Source organism: Aethalodelphis obliquidens, unplaced genomic scaffold (assembly GCF_003676395.1).
Source record: "Aethalodelphis obliquidens isolate GAN/ISIS:26980383/991018 unplaced genomic scaffold, ASM367639v1 scaffold5, whole genome shotgun sequence".
In the NCBI taxonomy this organism is placed as follows: Eukaryota; Metazoa; Chordata; class Mammalia; order Artiodactyla; family Delphinidae; genus Aethalodelphis; species Aethalodelphis obliquidens.
The window spans coordinates 65,127,149-65,152,967 of record NW_020837949.1 but is presented as its reverse complement, the minus strand read 5'-3'; the positions used below and the strand labels follow the sequence as shown (position 1 = coordinate 65,152,967).

The 25,819-nt window shown below is 36.3% G+C and overlaps 1 protein-coding gene across 1 annotated transcript in view; it reads right to left on the bottom strand.

The window, feature by feature from the left end:
- Nucleotides 1-25,819, bottom strand: part of SCIN (scinderin) — an 80,307-nt gene that overhangs the window by 28,465 nt on the left and 26,023 nt on the right. The window contains exons 4-9 of the mRNA XM_027102548.1: nucleotides 25,087-25,236; nucleotides 6,391-6,483; nucleotides 4,071-4,203; nucleotides 3,580-3,668; nucleotides 2,540-2,755; nucleotides 9-130 (exon numbers count right to left, since the gene is read on the bottom strand). Of these exons, the coding sequence (XP_026958349.1) occupies nucleotides 9-130; nucleotides 2,540-2,755; nucleotides 3,580-3,668; nucleotides 4,071-4,203; nucleotides 6,391-6,483; nucleotides 25,087-25,236 (803 nt within the window). The remainder of the gene's footprint in view (nucleotides 1-8; nucleotides 131-2,539; nucleotides 2,756-3,579; nucleotides 3,669-4,070; nucleotides 4,204-6,390; nucleotides 6,484-25,086; nucleotides 25,237-25,819) is intronic.

Sequence of the window (25,819 nt, the reverse complement as noted above, 5' to 3'; positions counted from 1 at the left end):
AGACTTACCAGGTGTAGATAATCTGTCCTCTGGGATAAGTGTAGAGTATGATGTAGCAGTCACCACCATAGAATTCACCATACGAGTTTCGGTCAATTTCGACCCTACCATGGTTTTCTACACGCCAAATCTAAAAGTAATGAAATATGTGTACCCAAATCAAAATTTTCTTGATCTAATGATACTTCTCAGAGGTTTAAAAAACATTTTGGTTTAGATCTGTCATTAAGCAACTTTTAAATTACTTTTCTAACTAGTTTACAAATTAAGCAACAGGAAGAAATTTTTATCCATTTGGCAATTTGGTTATCGACTTTTTAAGCCCATGTTCTAGTTCTTTTGTACCCTTCACAGTACTTAGCTCAGTTCTGAGCCTGTTGATCAATAAATACATATTGTTTGATCGATTAGTGAAAATAACATGACACTCTAGTGGAATAACAAACTGAAATATTCCGCTCAGAAATACATCTCTTACCGTACATAAAATTTGTCATCAGTTTGGAAGTAATTTTTTAAAATGTCTTTTTCCCTGTGTTTTAAGCCATGAGACTATTGTTTTCCCAGGTAAGAGTGGCAGATTGTGACCAAATAATAAAAATACCAATTGCATGACTTCTATTTTCAAAAGCCACCATCTAGGCATGAGACTGATTAAGATAAAAGCAGGCAGAACTAGTTATTTTCTATTTCCTTATCCTCGTCACAGATTAAAGACACTTTTAATTAAAGATTAAAAGTTGGAGAGATGAGAGTTGTAAATGAAACGGGAAAGTAGCACTTGAGTGAGAGACTGCAGGCACTATGTGTGCGAGCACCGTCCTGCCTGGGTCCTGGGGAGGCTCAGGATGGACCTTGGCTTTCAAATAAGGAGATAAGCAAGTGCAGAAGAGCAGTGCAGAGTTTTCAGAGAGCAGCCTTCCCATGCCATCCCAGAGGAACAGCGGCAGCATGGCCTGGCTAAACCCAAAAACCTAGAGAAAGCCCTGGATGTTAATAGCCCTGGGATGGCATGGGAGGGCATCTCAGAGATGCTGTGCCCTAACGTGGAGACTGCAGCTGGGACACACTTGGTGCTGGGAGCCACGTTTGCCATGGGGTCTGCTGGCTGTGTTGAGCTCCAGAAAAGGATGTCTGAGCAGGAGACAGACCCAGCCCCAGAAGCTAATACCCCTCTGACAGCAATCATGGTCGGGGGCGGGGGGGGGGGCACTTCTTCCTTTGCAGTTCCCACAACCCCTGCACAGCTTAGATTCACACTTCATGTCTCTGAAAAGAGAAAAAACTTTTAAATCTTTTTATTATATACTTTGGTCCAAGCATTGTGATAAGCTCTGGGAATAGACAGATAAATTATTCAATTCCCTCCCTCAAGGAACTGACAAGAGGTCTGGGAGGAGAAACCTGTAAGTAAATGAACAATTCTGTGGTACTTATATGATAAATTCTATGAAGAATATTACTTATGGCTTGAGCACAGAGAAAGGTCATTTCAGTGTGGAGGGAAGGCTTCTCGGAAGAGGGGCAGCTTGTGACTTAACGGAGTTACAAAGGAGGAATGGGAATGTTAGCCAGATGGCAGAGGGGAAGAGTGCTCAAGGCTGTGGAAGGCTGAGGTGCAGAGAGCAAGGGTCAATCATGGAGGTCCGGGAGGCCCACCTGAGGATGGACATTCCCAGGAAGACTGTGGAAAGCCAGCAACGTATTCTAGAATGGAAGTGACATTATCCAGTTTCCCTTAAATTAGATGACCCAACAGCAGATTAAATGTCAAGAGATTTTAGTTAGGGAGAATTCTTAGGAGGGTTTTAACAATTTTTGTCAAAAAATAGCAATAACCAGGCTTCCCTGGTGGCACAGTGGTTGAGAGTCCACCTGCTGATGCAAGGGACACGGGTTCGTGCCCCGGTCCAGGAGGATCCCACGTGCCGCAGAGCGGCTGGGCCCGTGAGCCATGGCGGCTAAGCCTGCACGTCCGGAGCCTGTGCTCCGCCATGGGAGAGGCCACAACAGTGAGAGGCCCGCGTGCCGGGGGCAGGGGGGGAAGCAATAACAAACAAACTCAATTTGAATGCTCTAAAAATATCTGTGATTTTGGCACATGACACATGCCCAATTTGCCTTTGTGAATGCCTCTACGGTGCAAGGGAAGGACAAACTTATGTAGTGGGTGCTTTTGGAGCAATGCGCCCTCACTGGACAACCCCAGTTGCAAGAGCAGGAGCATTTCTGGACCAGGAAACAAGATGGAGATGGCTGGGTTCCATGGAGGCCTCTAAGGTGATAATTAGGTGATCTTGCACAAATCGCCTAACTTCTTAGAATCTCAGCACACACACTGTAAATTAGGACTGAAGGCCAGACAACAGCTCTTCCAGCTTTAAACTCCCTGGTTTAATATACAGTCTTGAGCCATTTTTATTAATAATAAAAATTCACAATTTACACAGTTTGTAGTTTCCTAAAGTTATATTTCCACATATCTTGCCATAAATTGGGCTTGACAAGGACAAACAAATGAACAAAAACATGTAAATACCTCCACTTTGCCGGAACCATCATCCACCATATTATGCTGGGCTGCCATTGTTGGAGAACTGTGTAATTTTGAGGCGTCAAATGGAATTTGTTTTATTTGAGCCACTTTTTCTGTGACATATACTTTCCCAAAGCCATCACTCTGATCTTTATCTCTCCAGTCCTTAAAGAACTGTTTGAAGATTGGTGTTTCACCTCCTTCTGGAAGAACTTGAATCTGAAATTTAAAAAATAATAATAATTATCAACAGAAAAATAAGAGACCAAGGAAAAACATTAATCTAGTAGTGGAGAAAAAAACTGAGGAAATGCAAAGATGATCCTGCTTTTTGTGATGACAGATGTAAACTTGGAAGCTGGGATCCTTAATTGAATGCAAAAGGGAAGGTTATCAAATACGAAGCTAAAACAATGCAACCTGGCTTTTATTTTTTCTTACAGCTAAAGTAATTTCCACTGAATCTGGATGTTTGAGAGAAGAATAAAGTTATTTTGTATGTTATCATTACAGTCAAATAAGTTTGACTGTTTTCCTACACTAGGTTCATAAGATGTCTGTGACCTGAAAGAAATGATCTCGTTGTGTTACTTATGCCAGGACATAAAAACGAAGAGCAAAGATGAGGCTGAGCAATTCAGAAAAGAAGAGCAACTATCCAGTGTCTATGTTGATCTCCATGAAGGCAAATATTCTCTGGGCATTAGTCCATGTCTATACAAATTGCTCTAAGGAATAACTGATAAATGCTCTCAGCTAATTCAATTGTGGTCGATCATCTTGACTTAAAGGCTATGGAGGAAGTGGATGTGTTCTTATTCTCATCACAAAGTCCCGTGGAAGGTCTGATCTCCAATTTCTGCAAAATTCCATCCTCCACACAGATGTAGTTCTAGGGACGCATGATACAGCATGGCACACACGTGAGAATGACTTCCGTGCATACGTTATTTTGAACCAAATTCTTTCATGAGTTTTGTGGTGATGTCATGAGCTCCCATGTTTAAAAACATTTTTTCTAGCCAGTTCATTTCTACACATACCTGAGTATTAGTAGAATAATGCATTTTTTCTAGGAATTCTTCAGCTGTTTTCATGGCAGCCTTTCTCTCCTGGCGATTAGCATCTCTACCTAACATGCAAGATATATGAAAGAGACAGAATTTCAGAGAAGCAAGGTATTATATGATTAAGAAATATTTGTGCACCAAAAACTAAACAGAATTATAATTGAATTTAACTACAACCCTGAAAGAATAGCAAAATTTTCCTAGTATACTAAATATATTTAACAATATTGTAATGAACACTCGCTATAAAAAAGATTCTTTTTATAGTGCCCAAAGGCTTTCTTTCTCCCCATCATTCCTGGTAAATAATGCTGGTGGGAAGAAAATATAGGTTTGATGTCTGCATTTTACAGATCACGCAGAAACGTAAGATTTTTTTAAGTTAGAAAAGATGTTTTATTGACCTTTCTGAAGAAAAATGTATAAATCTGAAGTACGTCAACAATACCAATGGCATTTTTTACCTTTCCATACAAAAATCTGTTTTGCAGCACCGTGGTCCAAAATGAAGCATTCTTCAGAAAGCAGCATCGCCATGGAGAAGGGGTTTTCTTCTGCCACCATGCTCAATTTCATGGAGCCACTGGCATCTGAAACCTAACATGAAAACCATGAGCTTGCTTGGGGATGATCAATATGTTCTAAGCTCTTTGATCATGGTGATGGCTGCACAACTCTGTACATGTAATAAAAACCAATGAATTGTACATTTTAAATGGATAAACTTTACAATCTGTAAATTATATCTCAACAAAGCTATTTCAAAGAAAACAAACAAACAAAAAACCCCATGAACCCAGTTATACCCTTAGAAAGGCTTTTTTAAAGTCCTTTGGGGTTAAAAGTATTACTAATAAAAAGTTAAGTTTCAACACAGAAAATAATAATGCTAATAATAATGGATAAGGTTTGTGGTGATTTCATATAGACTAGGCACCACACAATGAACTTTAACAAGATTATTTCTGAATTTTATGAATACAACAATCTTTTAAATAGGTAATAACCTTACACTCACTGCACACAAACAGAAAGCTGAAGCTTAAACATTCATTCATTCAACATTTACTGAGTACTATCATATGCCAGACACTGTGCTAAGGAAGGCGTTGATACATTACAGTTTATGCTTACAGATTTTTTTCAATATGGGGCCTGTAATTTACCTCAATTTATTTAAATACTTTGTGTGAATTATCAAAGTAAATATCATCTGTCACAAATAAAATTGTGTCACAAGTAAACTTACCTAGACTCTTGAAGTTTGTAAACGACTACAGAATATATATTTTTTTAAGTTTCAGGGATCTTACAAAATTTGCTAAGTTAGAATTCATTGTTTTTCAAAGGCCTAGTAGGCTGCAAGGTAATCCACCTGGGCACTTGTTAAATATGCAGATTTGAGGGCCCTACCTAGATCAGTGGTGGGGTTTTGCAGCACTGTGGTAGGGCTTGAATTCTGTATTTTTAGAAATCACCCTAGGTGACTCTGCTTCCCAGGTCTGTTCAGCAATCCCAAATTAAAGTATTTTCAAAAGAACTTTAGAGTTAGATGTATGCAATACATTAAAGATCCACTAGAGGGAGCATTGTTTCAGCATTAACATGTTCACATTTTAAAATATTTCCCTTGTCCCATAATGCTGTCCAAGAAGCAGAACAGCTTTATTTGATGATGTGACATAAAAGATATTTGTTAAACTGTTGCAATTGGGTTTTAGAAACAGTAATAAAAAATAAGCAGCAACAAAGTCTTTAGAATAACAATTTCTGTGTGGCTTATATTAAAATTATCAGTATTTAGGAGTGGTAACCACGTTTTCCTTTGTCATCTAGGAGGAAAAGAATCTACTTCCCCTCCCATTCTACAAAAAGGAAGTTATTCTATACAAGTTAGTAACTTGATCTTCATTTAAAATCACAGCGTGTCTGAGCCAGAAGGTCCCTTTAAAGAGCAGCAAATATAATCCCTTCTTGTAAGAGATGAGAAAACTATTCAGTTCTGCAGGGAGATTAAGGTCTGCTCCAAATCACATGCTTAGAAAGTTACAAGGGGAGGGAACGCTTGAAGGATCCCATCTGAACCTTCTCCTCAACTGGTACATCTTGTGGATTTTGTTACCCTCAACAGCAATAAAATCATAAAATTGTGGAGTTGGAAGGAACCTGAGTAATCTTCTAATTTAATCTCTCTCTCTCTTTTTTTTTTTTTCAGATAAGAAAACTAAGACCCTGAATGGCCATGTCTTGCCCAAGGTCACCCAGGCAGTCCTTCCCACAGAGCTGACATGGAACTAAGTCTGCCAACGCCCAGGACAGTTTTTACCCTGTTTCCTTCCAGCGGTTTGATTTGATAGCCTTGTGCTCATAACAAAGAAAGCCTTCATGATGGCTAAACAGGATATTTTAAATAAGGGGATGATTTTATAGCTTATGAAGATTTTATAAGAAAAAGCTTACAAAGTTTTTTTACTTCATGAAGGAAACATTTTATTGAATGTAATGTATCAAAACAGATTGCTGCAAACTAATACAGCAACAATATATAATTTTATTTAAATCACAGCAAGTTATTATTTGTTGTTTTTAATAAAAATTTTAAAAGTAATAGAAAGAGGAATTTAAATAACTACGCTAGAGCAAAGAACGGATTCTGCCCACACATTTCTCTTTGAGGGCAATGAGGAGAAATGCCATCTGTAGCAAAGAGTCCCTCCCAGTACAGGCCTCCCCAGCAGCTTCCAGTCCAGTAAAAACAACAGAACTCCCTAACAGTGAACCCACCATGTAGAGTTTAGCCATTTTCCTGTTAGTTATGTCTGCTATCATGTCGTCATCCTCTTCTCCATCCCTAAGCTCCGGCTTTTCCCCTAAAACCTGGGAAAAAAAGTACACAAATAAAAGATAAAGACCTCTCATTAATGGTGCAAAGTTAAAAAAAAAAAAAAGTAAAACAGCTTACATTTCTAAAGTCACAGATTATAAAATATTGGCAATCAAAATGACCAGGCTCAGACATGTCTCACCAGTCATATTAAATTGTCCTTTTACCATGGGTCATATCAATCAATGGCATTTAGTAAACAGTGAGTTTGCTGGTGATGTGAAGGAGAAAATGAAATCCCAAACTTGAAAGTGTAGGTCTCCGTATTATTGAAAACTAGGAGGAATTAATTAAAATTTGAGTTCTACGTTCAGTTCTACAACAGAATTTCTTCCATGACCTCTGCCTCTAGCAGCAATCTATAGGCTTTATTAATTTATTATCACAAAGACTTGGTCAAAATTACTATCTGAGGGTAGGGTACTATGATCATTATTGATTTAGACGAAAGTGTAAATTAACCACACCATGCTTTGTTTCCTGCTGTATTTTTGGCATAGAATAAATGAATGTTGAATGAATGAATGCATTTATTTATTCTTTGCATATCTGATGCAATCCAAAAGTTCAAGTAAAGCATTTGGTAGAAAATACATTTGAATCTGTTTTGAATTTCTGTACACCAAAATCACAAAAAAAGTCTATAAAGCACCTTAATTAATTTAATTAACTGACAAATATCATAGGATGTTAAGGATGGGAATCAAATATAAATTTATTGAAAACAATGTGATTTTTATAACAATACATAGATATAAATTCAAGTTTAGAAAATACAAAGAAGCTATTCACTTAGATTCAATAAATATTTAATACACAATGAGATTCCTTGCATAATGTGCTTTATAGTTAGTATTCCTCACAATACATTATGTGAAAATATATACTGCTGAATACCAGACAACAATAAAAATGTATATAAATTCTAATCCTTGCATGAGCATGCCACAGCCTCGAGTTTAGAAATACATTAAAGACTTATTTCCTCTCAGAATATGCCCATCTTTTTGTTTATACAGTGATCAATAAAACCCTTTAATTACTGACCACACTAAATGATTAATAATATAGTTTTTCTTTTTTTACTAAAAGTAGGATCAAGACAAAAATTAAAATACAACCAAAAGTGCTTATTTTTAAAAAACAGTTTTACATTGGTAGAAATATGTGTAACTTATAAGAGCAGTGAAAGGTCTCATATACCCTTTAGAAATTCTACTTCAACCAAGACAGTAGTTTGGAATCAACAGTTTGGGTTAAGGACATATTTAATACTGGGAAGTATCCCAGTGGACTAAGTCTGAGATTTGGGACATACTCGAACTTTTAATTTTCAGACAACAATTCCCATGTTAGCTAGGGATCTTAGCCTCTCAAAGGACTGTAGCATAGTTGGGAATTGAACCCAGGGAATTTACCAGAAACAGGCTTAACTCCAGAGGTACAGGGAGGCTGTATATTGTCAGATATCATTTTAAAATTCAGTTCATCAACTAAGCATTTACCAAACACCTCACTGGGACATACAAAGGAGTTTCCAACCACCCTGCACAACCCTTACAAACTTTACATCCTTCCTAGAAAGTGGAAAATAGTTTAATACGTTCACCTTATCAACTATGCCACACATTTTGATCTTTGAAATAAACTGTAAATACAGCCTTTCTTTTTCTCTACAGGTAGAATAATGTCTAAATTTAAAAAACCCATTTTAGGTTTCTCAAGTGATGAGCATTTAGCTCATGTAACCCTTTGTGTATGAAATAACATATATCTTGACAATCTAAGGAAGAAGGCGAAGAGAGAACCCTTATCTCAGGATGTTCCATGAAAGTTTCATCTGTTGTTCTAGCCAAGTCCTGCCACTCCAGCTTGGAGCCCCCCTTTCCTTCAATTATTTTCTATAAATTTCTACTTAAAAGTACCAGCATCCTCTAACATGCTCCAAACTTACCTTATCTCTCCACAAAACTGACCATTCTCAATGCTCTGTTTGTGTCAGTGAATCTCTATTCCTCTATTCACCTGGACTTAAAATCCTGTCATTAGTTTTGAATACCTCCTGTCCTCTACTTTGAGTCTCCTAGCCTCTTAGTCATTAAATTCTCCTTCTTTATGATGATGTTTAGAGTCACTGTTTCCTATCTACATTCATCCCCACCCTAATGTAGTTCTTCATCACCCAAGTCACGGCATATGCCTACTCCTGTCAATTCCCTCCTGCATTCAGTCCCCCCTCATCTTTTCATCCAGAAAGTTATCCTGGACAATGGCTGGAAGGCCCATCTTATTTCACTTTACTCCAATGCTTCAAGAATATGACTCCAGATAAAGATTTATATCTTTTATCTGCAGCAGTGATTCTTAAGGTTCAAGGTGCTCAAGCAACATCTGAGTAACTTGATAAAATACAGATTCCCAACTGCCAGCTATTAAGTCAGTGGATCTGGGGTGAAGCCCAGGATTCTGCACTCCAGATGATTCTGAACTGGATGCTTACTGACAGAGCCCCAACTCTTCTCTCTGGATTCCAAGGCTCCTCAAGAGGCTGGATGTGACCTACTTGGCATTATTTCCCAGCATCTACCAAGTAGCCTTCTCTAATCAAGCTCATGTTTCCCATGTCCACTGGGAGCCATGCACTTTCCTTCCCCAGGGCTGTACCTAATGCTCTATGTAACTGCTATCTAGGTAGACTGGCTATGGCAGAAGCAAAACTGAACAATTATTCTTTGGTTGATTCAGTTAATTATAACTAGCACAGTAATAGTTACCACTCACTGGATGTCTACCATGAGTCACACACTGGATCAGGAGCTTTAGACACATGTAATTTAAATCTTATAAGAGCTCCCATTAACCAGATACTTTTATTATCATTTTACAGAAAAGGTCACTGATGCTCAAAGAGGCAAAGCAATTGTTTTCACAAAGCTGCTAAGTGTTGAGACTGAGATTCTGGTATAGGTCCCTTTAATGCCATTTCTGTAACTTTTAGAATAATTGGTTGCATACTTTCCTAAATCAAGAGAAACTAGGCAAGTCGTTGAAATGGACAAAAAGATTCTTTCCATGGATGGTGTCTAAAGGACCCTTCTGGTGATCTGATGTTACAGAGGTCTGCACCTTTCCTTCTCTTTGAGTTATATTTTAATCCAGTAGAAGACTGATAGCAGCAAATGATTTTGTCCACAGAGATGCACAGGCATTTTGTCTGGTGGAGATGAAACTAATTTCTGCCATGTGAAAGAGGCCAGTTTTGCAGTTACTAGCAAATTCATTTCAACACTGATTGCCCATACCTTCGTCTGTTCTTTGGATCATCTTTGAACTCATTATAATATCTTAGTTGTTTTCTTAGTGAATGACTTATATGACATCTTTGACATGGTTATTTTATATTTGTCTGAGATTCATGATTTTACTTCTTTGAAAACTATCCTTTAACACATAGTACCCCACTTGTCTAAACCACAGATATTGGAATCTATTTATATATTTATTGCCTTTTACTACGTTGCATGTATTCAACTAACACTTTTCAAGTCCATTATGTGCCACACTAAGTACTTTAAAAATTTAATATAACCGATGCTTACATGTTACTATGTACCGGACACCATTCTAAGCACTTTACATTTATTAAGTCATTTCATCTTCATAACAAGCCTATAAGGTGGCACCGTTATTATCCTATTTTATGCCTGAAGAAACAGACTAAGTAACTTGACCAATGTCACGCAGCCAGTAAGTGACAAAGTCGGGATTTGAACTCTGGCTCCAGAGTGTGTGTTCTCAACTAACAGGCTGTACTGCCTCTTCTAGATACTTCAAAAGATCTTCACTTAACTGTTTAGGCCTTGTCTCTGGAGATAAAGCAGAAGTTTCTTCATAGCAGAGACTGTACAGGGGCCACATTTATTTCTCCCATTCGGATCAGAACAATGCCAGCAGATACCACAGATGGCACGCGTCCTATACACTATGGTTACGGTGCTCTACCTTCCTCTCCACGTAGCTTTCATCTTTCTCCAAATCCTCTCTGTCTACTCCCCTTTCCTCTTGGTTCTGCCTATGCTGTGGGCATTAGAGGTCAAAAGAGAGAAGTTCTCTCATCATATCAGAGTGCTGTGGGAGCAGGCAGCCCTTAAAGAGAAGATACAACAGGGTGCAACAAACATGAAAGAGCTACCGAAGAATGTAAAATAATAGAGCAACAATACTTCTTTACCCATAAAACTGTCAAAGGTCAGGAGAAAACTGACTGTATCTAGTGTTGGGAAAGATTCAGTATTCTACCAGGCACCCTGCTGAGAAGGAAAATTCTTAAAAGTGATGACCAGTAGGTAACAGAAACCTTAAAAGCATACCTATCATTTAACCCAATTATTCTATTCTAGTAGTTTATTCTAAAGAAATAATTTAAATGTATGCAAAAAATTAATTTAATGAATATTCACCACAGCATTATATAATATTAAAAAATGCAAACCACCTAAATGTCCAACATGGAAGGAACTGATTAAATAAATTAGGCTACATCCGAACAATGGAAAACTATACAGTCATTATAATATCAAAAATTAGTTGATTATCAGGAAAATCTTCATAACATTTCAAATAAAAATCTAGATTTCAAAGCATTATCTACGGTATGAACTCTTTCTTGTAAAAACACAGAGCTGCATATGTGGAAACAAAGACTGGAAAAAATTTGGTCACTCTTTTTTCAAAGGTGGGACTTGGGGTGATATTTTTCTCTACTACAACTATACTTTGTAAAATTTCAACAAGAAACATGTATTTTTCTTTAATAAATAAAACTGTAAAAACTTATATTAGAAAAAACGCTGACCTCTTGAATTTGTTTTGCTCCCAGTAGAATAAACTGCAGTATTTTATTACTTCAAATAGAGATAATATCACTTCATTTTAACTTACAGTCTACCTTAGGCTTCTGCCTCAGCCTTATCCACTCAGTTCATCAAAGATAGTAAATATTACTGGATTCCTAACTGCTCTAAGACATTTTGATCAGAGAAGCATTTGTTAATGTAAAGACCTAGAAGGAGCCAGCAGGGGCCCAGGGTTCTTAAGTTTTTAGCTAGGAAATTAAGTGGCTCCAAAGATGGCACAGTCTATTTTGTTACAGATGGGATGTGAATACAAAAATGGGAGCATCTATATCTTTTCCTCTCTGTTTTGTCAGTAACGTAACGGAAACGCTTAACAACGTTAAGTCACTATTCCAAGTACATTAAAGAGGTTGGAAATTTGCGGAAATACAATTTTGTTCTCTGCCTAAATAGACCTTCTTTCCTGCTGTATACTCTTTGCCTTCAACAGGAGATCAATTCAGAGTAACTCAGAAGATACTTATATTAAATCATTAAAGCAAATACACAATTCAACTTTAGATTCACAATCCTCTAGCTTCAGAATTTCTGGGTTTTCATGACCTGTGCCAAGACCATCCTCAGCGTCTTGTATGTTTCTTCTATACGACCCACTGTGGCTTTGTTTTAAAACATAAGTTGGCCTATGTGTAAATTTGTTTTCTCAGAAAGAAGGACGAAGCAGTTAAAAACTTTGCTGTATTTTCATAATCCTTACTGAATTTTCACATTTGCAATTGTTTTTATTTTGAATCTTTTAGCCAGCCCCACATATTTTGGATACGAAATTCCAACATTTGCAACCTTGCTCACACAAGATCCATTTTCCCTCCTTCTGACGTCTGACAGAAAAGTCAAGATGCTTGGACACTCTACAGTAAGTAATTAAAGTGAACAATAAGAAAAGAGGGGATAATACGTGGCCTGGAGGAAGAACAATACATAACTCAAAACTCCAGGTCACCTGGGATCAAAATGATCTACCCCGGTGTCAAGTCCTACCGACATTTAACATAGAGGGTCTTATGTACTTCCCAAACCAAGTTCATCTTGACAGATGAGGAAAATGAGGCTGCAAGAGGTTAGGAGTTTGCCTCCGGCCCAAATCTTATAAACACAAAGCGAGGATGTAAACCCCAGGGCTTCCAACTCCTACTGCAGTGCTTTATATAGATAATGAGACATGGCACTGTTCTTACCTTAATTATTTTACTGTAAACGGCTCTGCTTCTTTTATCACTAAAAACAGAGTAAGCTTCCAGGTTCTAAGAGATAAAATTTTAATTACTCAGTAGTTTTTGTGTCTTATTTCCTTCCCCTAACTGGTAAAAAAAATCAGTACATTTCAAGCATATGGAAAGAAATTGTTAAAGTGAAGTACAGCTTCATAGTTATGGTGTGTTTACTTCAACGCATTTTATGCCTTTGGTAAGACTACTATTTGATAATAGGGAAGAAACACATATAAAATGATAGGCAATTCTGAGAAGAGCCACGAACTCCTTTAGCCAGCTCCACTTAATCTGGGTATGGTTCCAATATTTGCTCTCCTGCTTTCTCTCAGTGATGTGCTTCCCCGCCTTTAAAATACCTTTACCTCTTTATTGATATGTCAAATAAAGGGTAATTTAATACATCAAATAGTGGATAAAGTACTTTAGACTGAGAGAAAGCGTGTGAAATACATATTGGGATAAAAGGACAAAGTGAACCGAGCGTCTGCAAAACAGGGTTCGCTTCATTATCTAGCTCAGGGCTGTCCAGTAGAGTTTTCTGTGACTGTAATATTCCATATCCGTGTATCCAATACAGTAGTAACTAGCTACCTGTAGCTACTGAGCACCTGAGATATGGCTTATGTGACCAAGTAACTAACTTTTAAATTTTATTTAATTTTAGGAAATTTAAATCAAAACCTAAACAGCCACATGTCTCACAGATGCTGTATTTGACAGTGTAGCTCAGGAGGACGCAGAGAATGCTGTGGCCTTGGGAAACTCATCATGATGCAGGTCTGAACCTCAACATTACCGTAACATCAACGTATTAGAGATCAGATTTAGAGGGTCAAACTCATGAGAAAGTTTACTCATAAATTATTATAATATGGAAAGTTTACTATTACAGGTTACACAGGTTACTATTACAGAAAGCTAACTTACGAGTTTCTTTAACATGGAAACCCAACTCACAAGTTATTAAAATATGTAAGCCAGAACGTCAACTTTTTAAACTACAGCAGCTATTTTTCACTGGCTGCATATTAGAACCACCTAGGAGTTATGATATAGAACACTCAAGTTTGAATCCCATCCGCAGAGATTCTGAATGAAGCCCTGGCACTGTGTATTTGAAGAGCTCCTAGGGCCTGGTTTGGTGATATGATTTAAACCTTTAGTGGCTTCAGCTCTGTGAGCCTGGCTCACTCATCTTAACCAGCAGGACAGGTCCACCAAATCTTTCTGATTTTCACGTACCTTCACATAAAGAATTTCTCTCCTGGAAAAATTAGCAGGCCTGGTAGTCTGGAGGCTGCCCTGGGTCAACTCTTAGGTAAAGATTTTAGGCCCTCTGCTCTTTCTGGGGATTATTAAACCCTTCTATTGTAAGATCTCAAAGCCATTTGGACATTTGTACCTGATCAGTGCTTGAATGGACACTTTCATCATTGGCCTTTGGGGTTCCTAATCTCTATGCTTCACAATGGGCAACCCCACCTTTGTCTGTTTGACAATCCCTTCATTTGCTAAGATCAGACAACCTGAGCTGGATGGACCCACAACTAAGTGACTCTGTGACCTTATTCTTATATTTAAAATAGTATGATAAGTAATCCCACTCACAATGATTATGATGATTAAGTGAGGTAAATAAACCTGATTCACATATAACATTTAATGAGATTAGGTGGAGTTTTATGGCAGGAGAGTTGTGAGTTTCCTCTTTATCTACATAATTAAGAAAATTTCCAAGCACAAACATTTAATGGAGCAAACTCAAAATGGCTTTCATATACTCTGAGGTTCTTGAAAAATATTTGCATAGCTTTTACACTCACATTAAAGGAATGTATTTTCTTTCAAAGAAAATGTCTACCCCAATTACCCTGCACCTAATGCCTTCATAGTGTGGATGAAAGGTTGAATGCTGACACTAAGAGATACGAAGGGTCAAGCCAGCCCACTGAGCGCAAAAATTGTGCTACAAAAGCTATTACTTATGATATGTAATAAAATAGGTATGATTGTCAAAAGTGTGTAGAAAAGTTTTGGAAGTTATAAAATAACTTCACAGCAGATGAGATTCCCATCTCTCTGCATATTTAAGATTTGCATGCTCTGGAATGAAGATCTGCCATGATCTGTGAACCACAGGTCTCCCATTCCCATTCCTATATGGACAAGTTACACAGTCTCTCTATGACTTACTTTCTTCATAAAGTGAGGATGTAGAGATGCTACTGGTGCCCTGCCCATCTCACCTTGCTCTACCTCAGAGGTCATCGCCAGATAATTTCTTAAAGGCCAAAGCCTTCTGCTCTCTGTCTGATGGCATTATCTGGCCACCAGGCTGTACTGTATCTACATACAAGGCAGGCTAGAGGTTCTGGGGAGTTAAAACCCAAGGAGTGACCCTCAACAAATGAGGGATGGGAGTTACCAGCTAAATCCTGCAGCCACCTCAGCCTTCAGTGGGCCAGTTCTGAAGTGTTCTCCATACAGTTTCTCAGAGGGCCCCTCAGGGACTAAGCCCCAGTTGTCTGCAGCAGTAAATAACTTATTAACAAACTATTGCCTCATTTTACTTCTACTCTGCGCTTCCAGGATCATCTTCCAAATAACAATCTGCTCCCAAGTCCTTGTCTCCAAGTTGGCTTTTGGAGGAACACAGACCAAGACAGGGGATAATAACTGTATCCACTTCACAGGGCTGTTGTAAGAATTAAATTAGCTCATCCATGTATAGCCCACAGAGGAACGCCAGTCGTAGAGTAAACACTGAATGTTTGTCCTGGTGGTGCTTTTGGTGGACCTCCTCTGCAGCAAATAAAATCCATGACAAATTTGCTTCTTAGATTATGGAATTTCTGTGTCAATGATGAGAAGCACTTGCATCATATAAAGAAAAATGCAGCTAGAAGGAGTAAAAACTGAACAGAAAATTCAGCTGACCAGTAAGCCATTTGCCCTTACCCTTGTAAGGCATGACAAGATGAAATTATGACGTCACCTAGCAATGGAGCACCACGACAGTGAATAGCACAGCAAATGATATTCAATTGTGGGGCATTTGCTACTTGCTTTGGAACAGTTTTTAGTCAACATATTTGTCTTGTCCACATGTCCTCTATCAGATTTCATCAAAATTTATTTTTAGTTTTGGTTGGCTTTTTTAGTTACCAGCCTTCACTGAAATAGAGCATTGATATTTAATTTCACAGTTACACATGGTATAGGACTTCATTTCCCAGTATATTTGTATGGCTTTTTTGTGTACAGATACTAACAGATTTTCTGTTTAATAGTACGTTAGTACCTGTTTTCTGATTAGTAAAATGTTATGAAATATCCAGAACTGAGGATTTCCTATTGAGAGTTTCCACTGAGAGGATACTGTATTGACAAGAACAAACCATGCTTTCCTGACAAATCCTTCTTACATATATATATATATATATATATATATACATACACACACACACACACACACACACACACATATCCAAAACAAAGTAATTGTAAAATGGTGATGCACTGGATACCCTTGCAAACATAATAGCAATTCTAATAGCAATAACAACAGTTTTGCATTTGCAGAAGTACTGTCAATATAACCCAATTCCATCATAGTGCGATCCTTGGCTCTGGATAAACATGACTTAAAATCACAACCTAAATGGCCTCTATCTTAGGGAGTTCTTTCCAATATGTGAACGCTTTTCCTCATGATATTAAACAATAATTACAAAATAAATACTAAGGAGTTGTGAATCATTGACTCTTGAAAAGTCAACCTTCTAATATCTGGGCTTGGCTAATTCTTAGCACAAGATGTTAAGAGGAAACATATAAAATTAATATTACAGTTAACTATTATTATATATTTTAAGTATTTATTTTACAAAATGAATGTCAAGGAGTTGTGAATCACTGAATCTTAGAGATCTTACCCTTTGATATTTGAGTTTGGCTAATTCTTAGCATAGGAATAAGAAGAAATTGACCTAAAATTGCTGAAAGAAAATATAGTCTTACTGTAAGTCTTTTTTTACTCTATCTATCTATATATATATAATCACTAATACTATAACAAACATGAGGAGAAATATAAATAATAGCGAGACTAGAAACCTGCCATTCTAGTTTAATATTTGTGTTAGTTTATCATTTCAAATATAGAAAAGATCCACCCTTCCATACAACCCATCTGTCTTGGAACTGCATTATCCTGTTGATGGGTTCTATCGGGGAAATGACCTCATTCAGAAATGCTTGCCAAGTAGTATTAGTTTGGACTGATTATATAAAAGTGACATCTTATCAGTGAGGTCACAAGTCTTCAATGTGGAACTTGGGTGTGACAAAGTGGAAGATTATTTGAAAAATTATTATCTTATTGTTGTATATAGTTAAGTATACTTTTACTCTATTTCTTATCTTTGTTCAGAATATTTCAACCTCCCCCACTGGATGAATTGGTGAGGAACAAAATGGATATCTGAATTAAATACTAGACATCCAAATAAAAGATTCATTCAAATAAATGACAACAAATGAATGGTGCCTTGAACAGTGCCTGGCACATAAAGTAAGCTATCAATAAATGGCATATACAAATAGCTACAGCAACTACAGTGCTCCTGAAAGCATCATAACTTTGCAGCATGCACTGCTCGTCACTATAATCTTTGGTTTTGAGGTGTGTACTAAGTATCATTGCTGTAAAGCAAAACAGGGGAAATGATTTAATTACAATGCAACAGATATAAGAAAAGTAAAGATTTCTATTTTCTGGTACCTCTGATACTTCCTCTCTATATGTAATATAAGGACTAATCTAGAGAGAGTGGCAAATATTTTGGACCCCTTTACCTTAAAATTCTTTGAATGGTAAACCCATAAATGGACCTTCTCTCTCCACTTGGCTCTCATAATAATGTTATTTCAGACAACAAATTCTGGTGAACGTCTCTGATATGCCAGACACCATGTGATATAAATAGGAAATTCCAAAATATGTCAGACATTGTTCAATTTCCCAAAAACTTACAAAAGGAGGTTGGAAAATAAAGGAGGGATAAACAAGGAAGCTAAAACTAATTGGATAGCACACAAAGAGCAGTGTACCTCTCTCACAAAACGTTTTTTGTTGTCTCTTAGTGTTAAAAGTGTTTACTGTGCCTATTGACCAAATTAGTATCTCAGGCAACTCAAATTTCCATCCTCACAAAGTACAGAGTTGTGACTAACAATGAAGTAAGAGGGCAACAGAAAATAATTTAATGAGTGGTGTGTGTGCGTTACCAACCCACAAAATAACTATCATTTACATTTAAGGAGCTCAAAACATCCATGTTTATTCCCTGATGCTAAAAAGCTGTGATTTTGATTCTTATTTATACTATTTTCCTATAAATCTTTAGACCCTTTAAAAATACTGTATACTCACTGTTCCAAAATGCTCATGAAGGGGGTTTTCGAAACAGCTCCCTGGGCTTCCCTGGTGGCGCAGTGGTTGAGAGTCCGCCTGCCGATGCACAGGACACGGGTTCGTTCCCCGGTCTGGGAAGATCCCACATGCCGTGGAGCGGCTGGGCCCGTGAGCCATGGCCATTGAGCCTGCGCATCCGGAGCCTGTGCTCCGCAACGGGAGAGGCCACAACAGTGAGAGGCCCACGTACCACAAAACAACAACAACAACAAAAAAAAAAAACAGCTCCCCGACTTCTATTATTGACACTTCTTTGGTTCATTTGATACTATTTTACAAAGATAAATGGGGGTTGATTTATCTAATCAAAAATCATCCCCAGAAAATAAAGTTTCTCCCATTCTCTATGGTATCATTTTTAAAATGACTAAGCATGATTCAAATACACAATGTTATTTTAGTTAAAAGATTAAAATATAACTCCATGTAAATCCAGTAAACTCAAGGTTATGCTATGAGAGCAAACGTTTCCACAGAGAAGCTTCATGGAATGTTGACAATTCCAAATTTCCAAATTCCTGCTTGCTTTTTCTTCACCTTTTGCTCTACATGCTGAAACTGTATTACTATTCCAGTGCTTAGATGATTAAATGTTCAAAATCACTCCTGCTTTAACTTTCTGTAAATTTAAATTGTACACCCTTGGGAAGTGTTAGCACCACTGCCTTTGATGTTAAGCATTGATGTTAAGGATAAGACAAATATATTGGGTGATTTCAAAAACAAAGCTCTACATCTGTGTAGTTCCTTGGAGTGCCCGGAGCACATTCACTTTTTTTTTTTTTTTTTTTTTTTTGCGGTACGCGGGCCTCTGCCTGCTGTGGCCTCTCCCGTTGCGGAGCACAGGCTCCGGACGCGCAGGCTCAGCGGCCATGGCTCACGGGCCCAGCCGCTCCGCGGCACGTGGGATCTTCCCGGACCGGGGCACGAACCCGTGTCCCCTGCATAAGCAGGTGGACTCTCAATCACTGCGCCACCAGGGAAGCCCCACATTCACTTTTAACCCAGTGGTGAGGAGAGGCAGCACCGAGACTGTAGGCAGCAGTCCTAGGCCAGTGGGCAGCAGTGATGTGTACTAAACAGCAAGAAGGGTGGACAAAGTGGACGCTAAGTGTGCACTTAGTGTGTTTTAGTCCACACTAAGTGGACAAAAACAGAAATAGTGTCCAATTTTGCTGAACACTAAATAGGGAGGTGACCTGACCTGGGAAAGAAGATTTTACAGATGGCAGAATCCAACTGCAGCTCCTGGGGACATGCATTTTTATTCACAGAATGAAGTTTTAGACATTTGCTGTCTATTTCTTACTGTGCTAGATACTCTCACCTGGAGTGTATGCAATCTGCCTAATACGTGGGAAGGTAGATAAGCTCAAGACTCAGTTATCACTTTCCAGGAGATGAGCTGTAACTATCAATCTGTAGAAAGAAGACTAGCAGACTCTATGGATTATCCTTATCTAAACACTAACTGCTCCTCCATAAATGCAGTTGGTTTTAAAACTTAATCAACCATATGGCTTTGTTCAAATATTCACCAACACTATCATCTATAACACAGGGAATTTTTTAAAGCAATACTATCCTGTAGAAAACAGGAAGACAAATGTAATTGGTTTTCTAGAACCACAAAGTTCCCAGTTAATTGTATTAATTTTCTAAATATTAATGAGCAATGAGTTAGAGCTGTGAGGGTTCCACAGATATAAAGGCAATGTCTTGTCTTCAAGGAATTTAGAGTAGCATTGTTAAGATATAAATTTCACTGGGCAAAGTACTTTGGGGAAGTATAACTAAAATTTTACTCTTTGCCTAAATAGATATCTAAAGGATAATTTAAGAAATATCTGCACAGTTCAACTCTAGATTTTATTTACAAGATTACCAGATGAGCACATCATAAATATCTGATCAACTTCTCAAAAGAATGATTGAATAAATTTTCTTATTTTCAAGTAGTCAATTATTACTTATAGTAACAAGATGAACACAATTCCTATATTGGGAGATCCTCTGGAGATTAATCTATTTTATATGCTATTGTCATATAGTCTAAAATACATAAATTTGGGAGGGATGAATTGGGAGTTTGGGATTAGCAGATGCAAACTATTATGTACAGAATGGATAAACTATAAGGTCCTACTGTACAGCACAGGGAACTATGTTCAATATCCTGTGATAAACCATAATGGAAAAGAATATGAAAAAGAATGTGTGTATATACATATATATGTGTATAACTGAATCACTTTGCTGTACAGCAGAAATGAACACAACATTGTAAATCAACTATACTTCAATAAAATAAATTTTAAAAAAATAATAAAATAAAATACATAAGTTTTATCATGAGAAGTCTTTCAACCACTGGTGGTATCATTCTGACTGTGTTTTCTCTGGCATTTGAGGACCCTCACAACCTGTTACCACTCTAGGACTATGTTTTAGACCGGGTGCATGCTTATCTTCTCAATCAGACAAAAAAATACAGTCTGAACTTTACTGGGAACCAACCCAGTGATCAATAAACACTTATTGGCTCCTCCTCATTAGGGAGGATGCCCACACCCTTGCTCTCCGGCTGTGCATCTCTGCCTTGCTTCTGTCTTAAATAAGCAAACTGTTCCTCTGCGTGCTCTCCCACTTGTTGTTGTGCTATGTCTCTAATAATAAAGCACATGCTTTTACGAAAAGAAAAAAACACTTATTAACTAAGACATCACATGACATTCTAATTTTTCTTTCCAATTTTCTTCTTTTACCCAAATCTAAAATAATGATTGTGCATATGACTTTCCAGGGAGCCTCAGTGTTTTTACAGAAGCAAGAAATCTAACAGTTCAACAACAAAGCATCTGCTAACAATCTCCCTGTAGTATTTTTACTGCCAGGATTCCTTCACTAGCATTTACAATGATTATAGACTTAACAACTTTATTAAATTACATTGAAAAAAACTCTTTCCAGGTTAGAAGAATTGGTTGTTTTGTTGTTGTTTCAAACAACTTGCTCCTTCCTTTTTGATATCTACCCAATGCTATCTTTTTAAAAATGAAAGTCTATAAAACATACTGATAAGTTATTCACCTTAGCCATTTTTCCTCAAGGGACTTTTAGCCTCCCTCCTAATGTTTCGAGAATGAGTAGAATCAACAAAGAAAGTTTGAGACCTTCGGGCTAGTGAGATATTTAATTTTCCTTCACATTCATTGAGTATTTATTTTAAATATGAAAAGAAAAAAGCTTTACAGAATTTACATGCAGCTTTTCATGGTAAATATGTTTACAGTTAGGAGAAAACAAGCAGAGAGTATACATGACTTTAATTACAGGTTTTAGTTAGTTCTGCTTATAGGATTACCTTCATATTTAGGCATACAAGCTTTTAAAAGTGCTTAAGATACAGATAAGAGGCTGACCACACATCCTGTTTCCCCAGACGGTTCTTGTTAATGCATGCTGTGTCCTGTCTGGTTAGTGCCCACTATTACTCTCCAGAGTGTTTTGTTTGAAGGATAAATTTATGATCATCCTAGAGATAAGCCATATTAAAACTGTTTGAAAATAATATTGTGATCAAGAGATAGTTGAACTACCTCTAAATAAAGATCAATTTTTCAAAAGACTCTCAGAAAAATTTTTTTTCAATATTTTCAGTGTTGATCACTTGAATGTGTTACAAAGACATGTTCCAAAAATTCAGCATTGAATATGGAGTCATGACAATCACATCATTTAACTGGTTGAAAAGTCCTTGACTTCAAGCCATTACCAACCTTCATATATACACTTTCAAAGTTTTTGGAAATAAATAATTTTTTTAAATTCTCATTAAAAATGAGTCACTTAACAGGTCAATTTTATAAGATATTTTGAAAGATTTTTAGATTTTTGGAATCCTCTAGCAAAGTCAACAGTTGCATTAGAGTCTCAGGAAAAGAAGTGGTGTTCCATTATCTTAAACGAGGTAATCTTTTTTGTCTTTGTGCTATGGACCATTTTGGACCACTTTTGAAGCCTATGAACCCCTACTGATAAATGTATTTTTTAAACGTATAAAATAAAATACTTAGTATTACAATGGAAACCAATTATATTAGAATAAAACTATCAAAAAATCAAAATATATTTAAAAAAGCAAAAGTAAAAAATTAATAAATAAAGTAATATATAATAAATAAAGTAAATAAAGTAATAAATAATAAAGTAATAAAGTAAAAATAATAAAGTAAATAAAGTAATAAATAAGCTTCTTCATTTACTCATTAAATAATATTATTGAAAAGCAGGTCTAATAACTGCCCTAATTACCAAGTAGTGATGAGCATAAGTGATACTTTGAGGTTATATGCAATATCTATAGGGTGATCTGAAAAGTCACAAGTTCTGCTCATGCTACTGTCGTTTATCAACTGCATTCACAATTGGAGAAAATTTTCACAAAGAAATCGGTGAAAATGAAGCTGTAATTTTTTTCCCAACCAAGTTCATGAGCTCTTTGAATTCTATTGTTACAGTACAACATTAAGAAAGCCTAGAGGTCAAACTTGTTTATCTTAAGTCCATAGGTAATTCATCAAACAACTACCTACCCTTGTAATCAGGCCACAAAAGAACATTTCTGAAAACAGAACTTCCCACCGAATGCTTTTTAACAAAAAAAAAAAAAAAAAAAAAGGCTTTCACTCAAAATTCAGTTCAGATCAATTGTGAGTGACAGCTGTCCATCATAATGCAGTATAAATTGAATGTACTGAATGGAAACAAAGTCGGTGTTTTCTAGGATTTTTTAGAAACCAGAAAACAAAGAGCCCCTAAAACACAGACATAGCATTTTATATTAAACAGTATGTCCCTTATCCCTATCACTGATATTTTAAAATCGAAGTTATATTTTTACAAATTTTTTTCTTCAGGTTTGCATTGTCTCATTTTAATTTAACAGCATAATATAGTCATCGACTATTTAAGCTTTTCTTTCTCAAAACTTTGAGTGATATCCAATAAGCAAAGACATCAAAAATACATATGCACAGTTAAGGCCCTCGGCCTCAGTGGTTTCGTTGCCTAGAACAGACTACAAATGACTGGTAATTAAACACAGCCATTGCCTGAGAGACAAGGTTGAATCACAGATCATTGGAATCTAAAGGGACCAGAGAAGCCACTTTGTCTAACCCTCACTTTACAAATGAGGAACCAGAGACAATGAGAGTTTAAGGGACTTTCCAAGATGACCATGGAGAAGCTAGCCTGACAGTTAATGCAACACTCCCTCTAGCTCCCTACAAGGGCAAATTGTGTCCCTGGCTCCACTTCTATCAAAGTATAGCTATTGAGACAAGAAGTTATAATCAATTAGAAATACATCTTATTTATAGATTTTTGCTCCCAAATATGAGAATTAGATGACTTAAATCGTGATCACATCTGCAGAACAGAGGTCTTTAAAAAATATTAAAAGATCAAGAATGTGCTCTAAATAGTTTCAAGGTCTAATGTATTAGTAATGTTAGTCTGACTTCTGAAAACCCAGGTTTCAATAGTCATCCCTTATTTTATTTTTTCAGATGGCCTTTTTTTTTCTAATTATAAAAGGAATACACATCCATTATAATAAATTTTGAAAACACAAAGACAAATGAAGAAGAAAATAACAAGAAGCCATATCCCCAGAGTCAAAGCCATATATTGGTGGTGTTGGTAATATTTCAGCATATTTCTTTCCAGATATAAATGTATATATGAATATATAGCTATATAATGTAAACTTCCATATTAAGATAATATTGTACCTAAAATTTTATAGCCTGCCTTTTCTCTTAGCATTGTACCGTGATCATCTTCCCATTGAATTAAAATTATTTCTAAAACATCATTAATGTGAAAGTCTGTGTTTGGTGGTTATTAAAGTAATAAAGTTTAAAGACATTATAATCAATAAAATGATCTCATTATATAATTTTCGATTGCTGGATTATGTAGGCTAGCATCTGATCAGGTAACTCTAATGCATTAAATTGCTCTAAATAAAAAATATTAAAAATATATGTTTACAGGATTGTCTTTAGAAAAATTTAAGCGCCCAATGGCTAAAATCATTGGGGGAAAATGCATAATATCCCAGGAAATTAGAGAAAGGAAAACTCAAAGAGATATCTCCTGCTACTATTACATGTGGGAAGATTCAAAAAGGTACTACAACAGGATATCCTGACAGTGCTCTGTAAAGTCATGAAGGAACACAGTGCTTTGGTCAAGGAAGCAGCAACTGGTACAAACATTTAGTGCCTGGCTCATGGAGGAATTCAATAAATATTTGTTGAATGAATAAATGGGAATCAATTTACCAACGTGTATCTAGACACCTGAATATGATTATACCCTTTGATTGATAATCTTACTTAAGGGAATATATACCATATATACACTTGGTCACAACTAAATGTCCGGGACTTGTATGTTGATTAAGTAAATGACAGAGGTATAAAGAGCCATACAGACAATTCATACTGATTTAACAACTATACTAAAATTATGTCTTGCCTATACTGTAATTCTTAGTTTAAAATGACTGAAGTATTTAAAATATTGGTGTATTTAATCTCTTGGTATAAGATTTTATTTCATTCTTTTAATGAAATAATTGTTAATTTTAAAATTGAAGAAAATCACTGTGTTAAAAAAAATTTGAGAAGCCCAGATGAAAAAACTATTATGTTTCTTCCAAAATATTTTCTTATAGTCAATCTCAAAGGTTTTGCCCACCTATTTGTCCTTGAATATCTCAGAAGACAGGCACAAGACTTCTTTGATAGTCATCCCAGTGGTGGGAGAAAACAGTCATGATGTTCTATTTTCCTAATACCATGACTTATAAAACCCTGATACTTCCTCTTATCTAACCTTAGCCTAAGTATTAAGAAGTTATTAAATCTAACACACACACTAACACACACAAAACTTAGAGTGGCAAGCTTTCAATACCTTTATAAGCTCTGATGGTTCATGCCCTTCTTCCACCACAATTAGTTGAGCTCTTCCTTTCCTTTCATTGTCCCGAATGCCAATGGCAACCTGGCTGGCCTTCAGACGCTCATATTTGTTGCAAGAGGATCCACACCACTGGTAAATTTCCTAAAAGAAAAAGACAGATCTTTTGACCCCAGGAATACGTGGAGGACATTCAGCCCTGGTGTAATACACACTGTGATTAATTAGGAGAAAAACAAAAAGGTCTAAAAAAGGAAATTAAATTGATCTATTGTTGAGGTATATATAATTTTATATATTTAATTTATACCTCATTCTGTATCCTGTTGCTTTCAGTTAGCATTATAAAGTAAGCATTTTTAAACATGGAAAATATAAATATATACCTCAGCATTCTCTGTGTATATAATCCACTAAGTACAATTTATAAAAGTAAACTTATATAAATTATTTAAATTTAGAATAATAAATCTAACGTATTTCAGATAGTCAAGAATCTGTTATAGTAGGAATATGCTCTTGATGATCATAAAACATGACCTATCTCTTTTGTAAAGCAATTTAACAATTCTTATCAAGAATCATAAAAAGAGTTAAAACTCTGACCCAGTAATATCACTATCTGGAATTTATTTTAATAAATTATTCATAAAGAAGAGAAAACAACACATGTACAAGGGTTTTCACTGATGTGATTATATTAGTGAGGCACTGGGAAGACATTAAA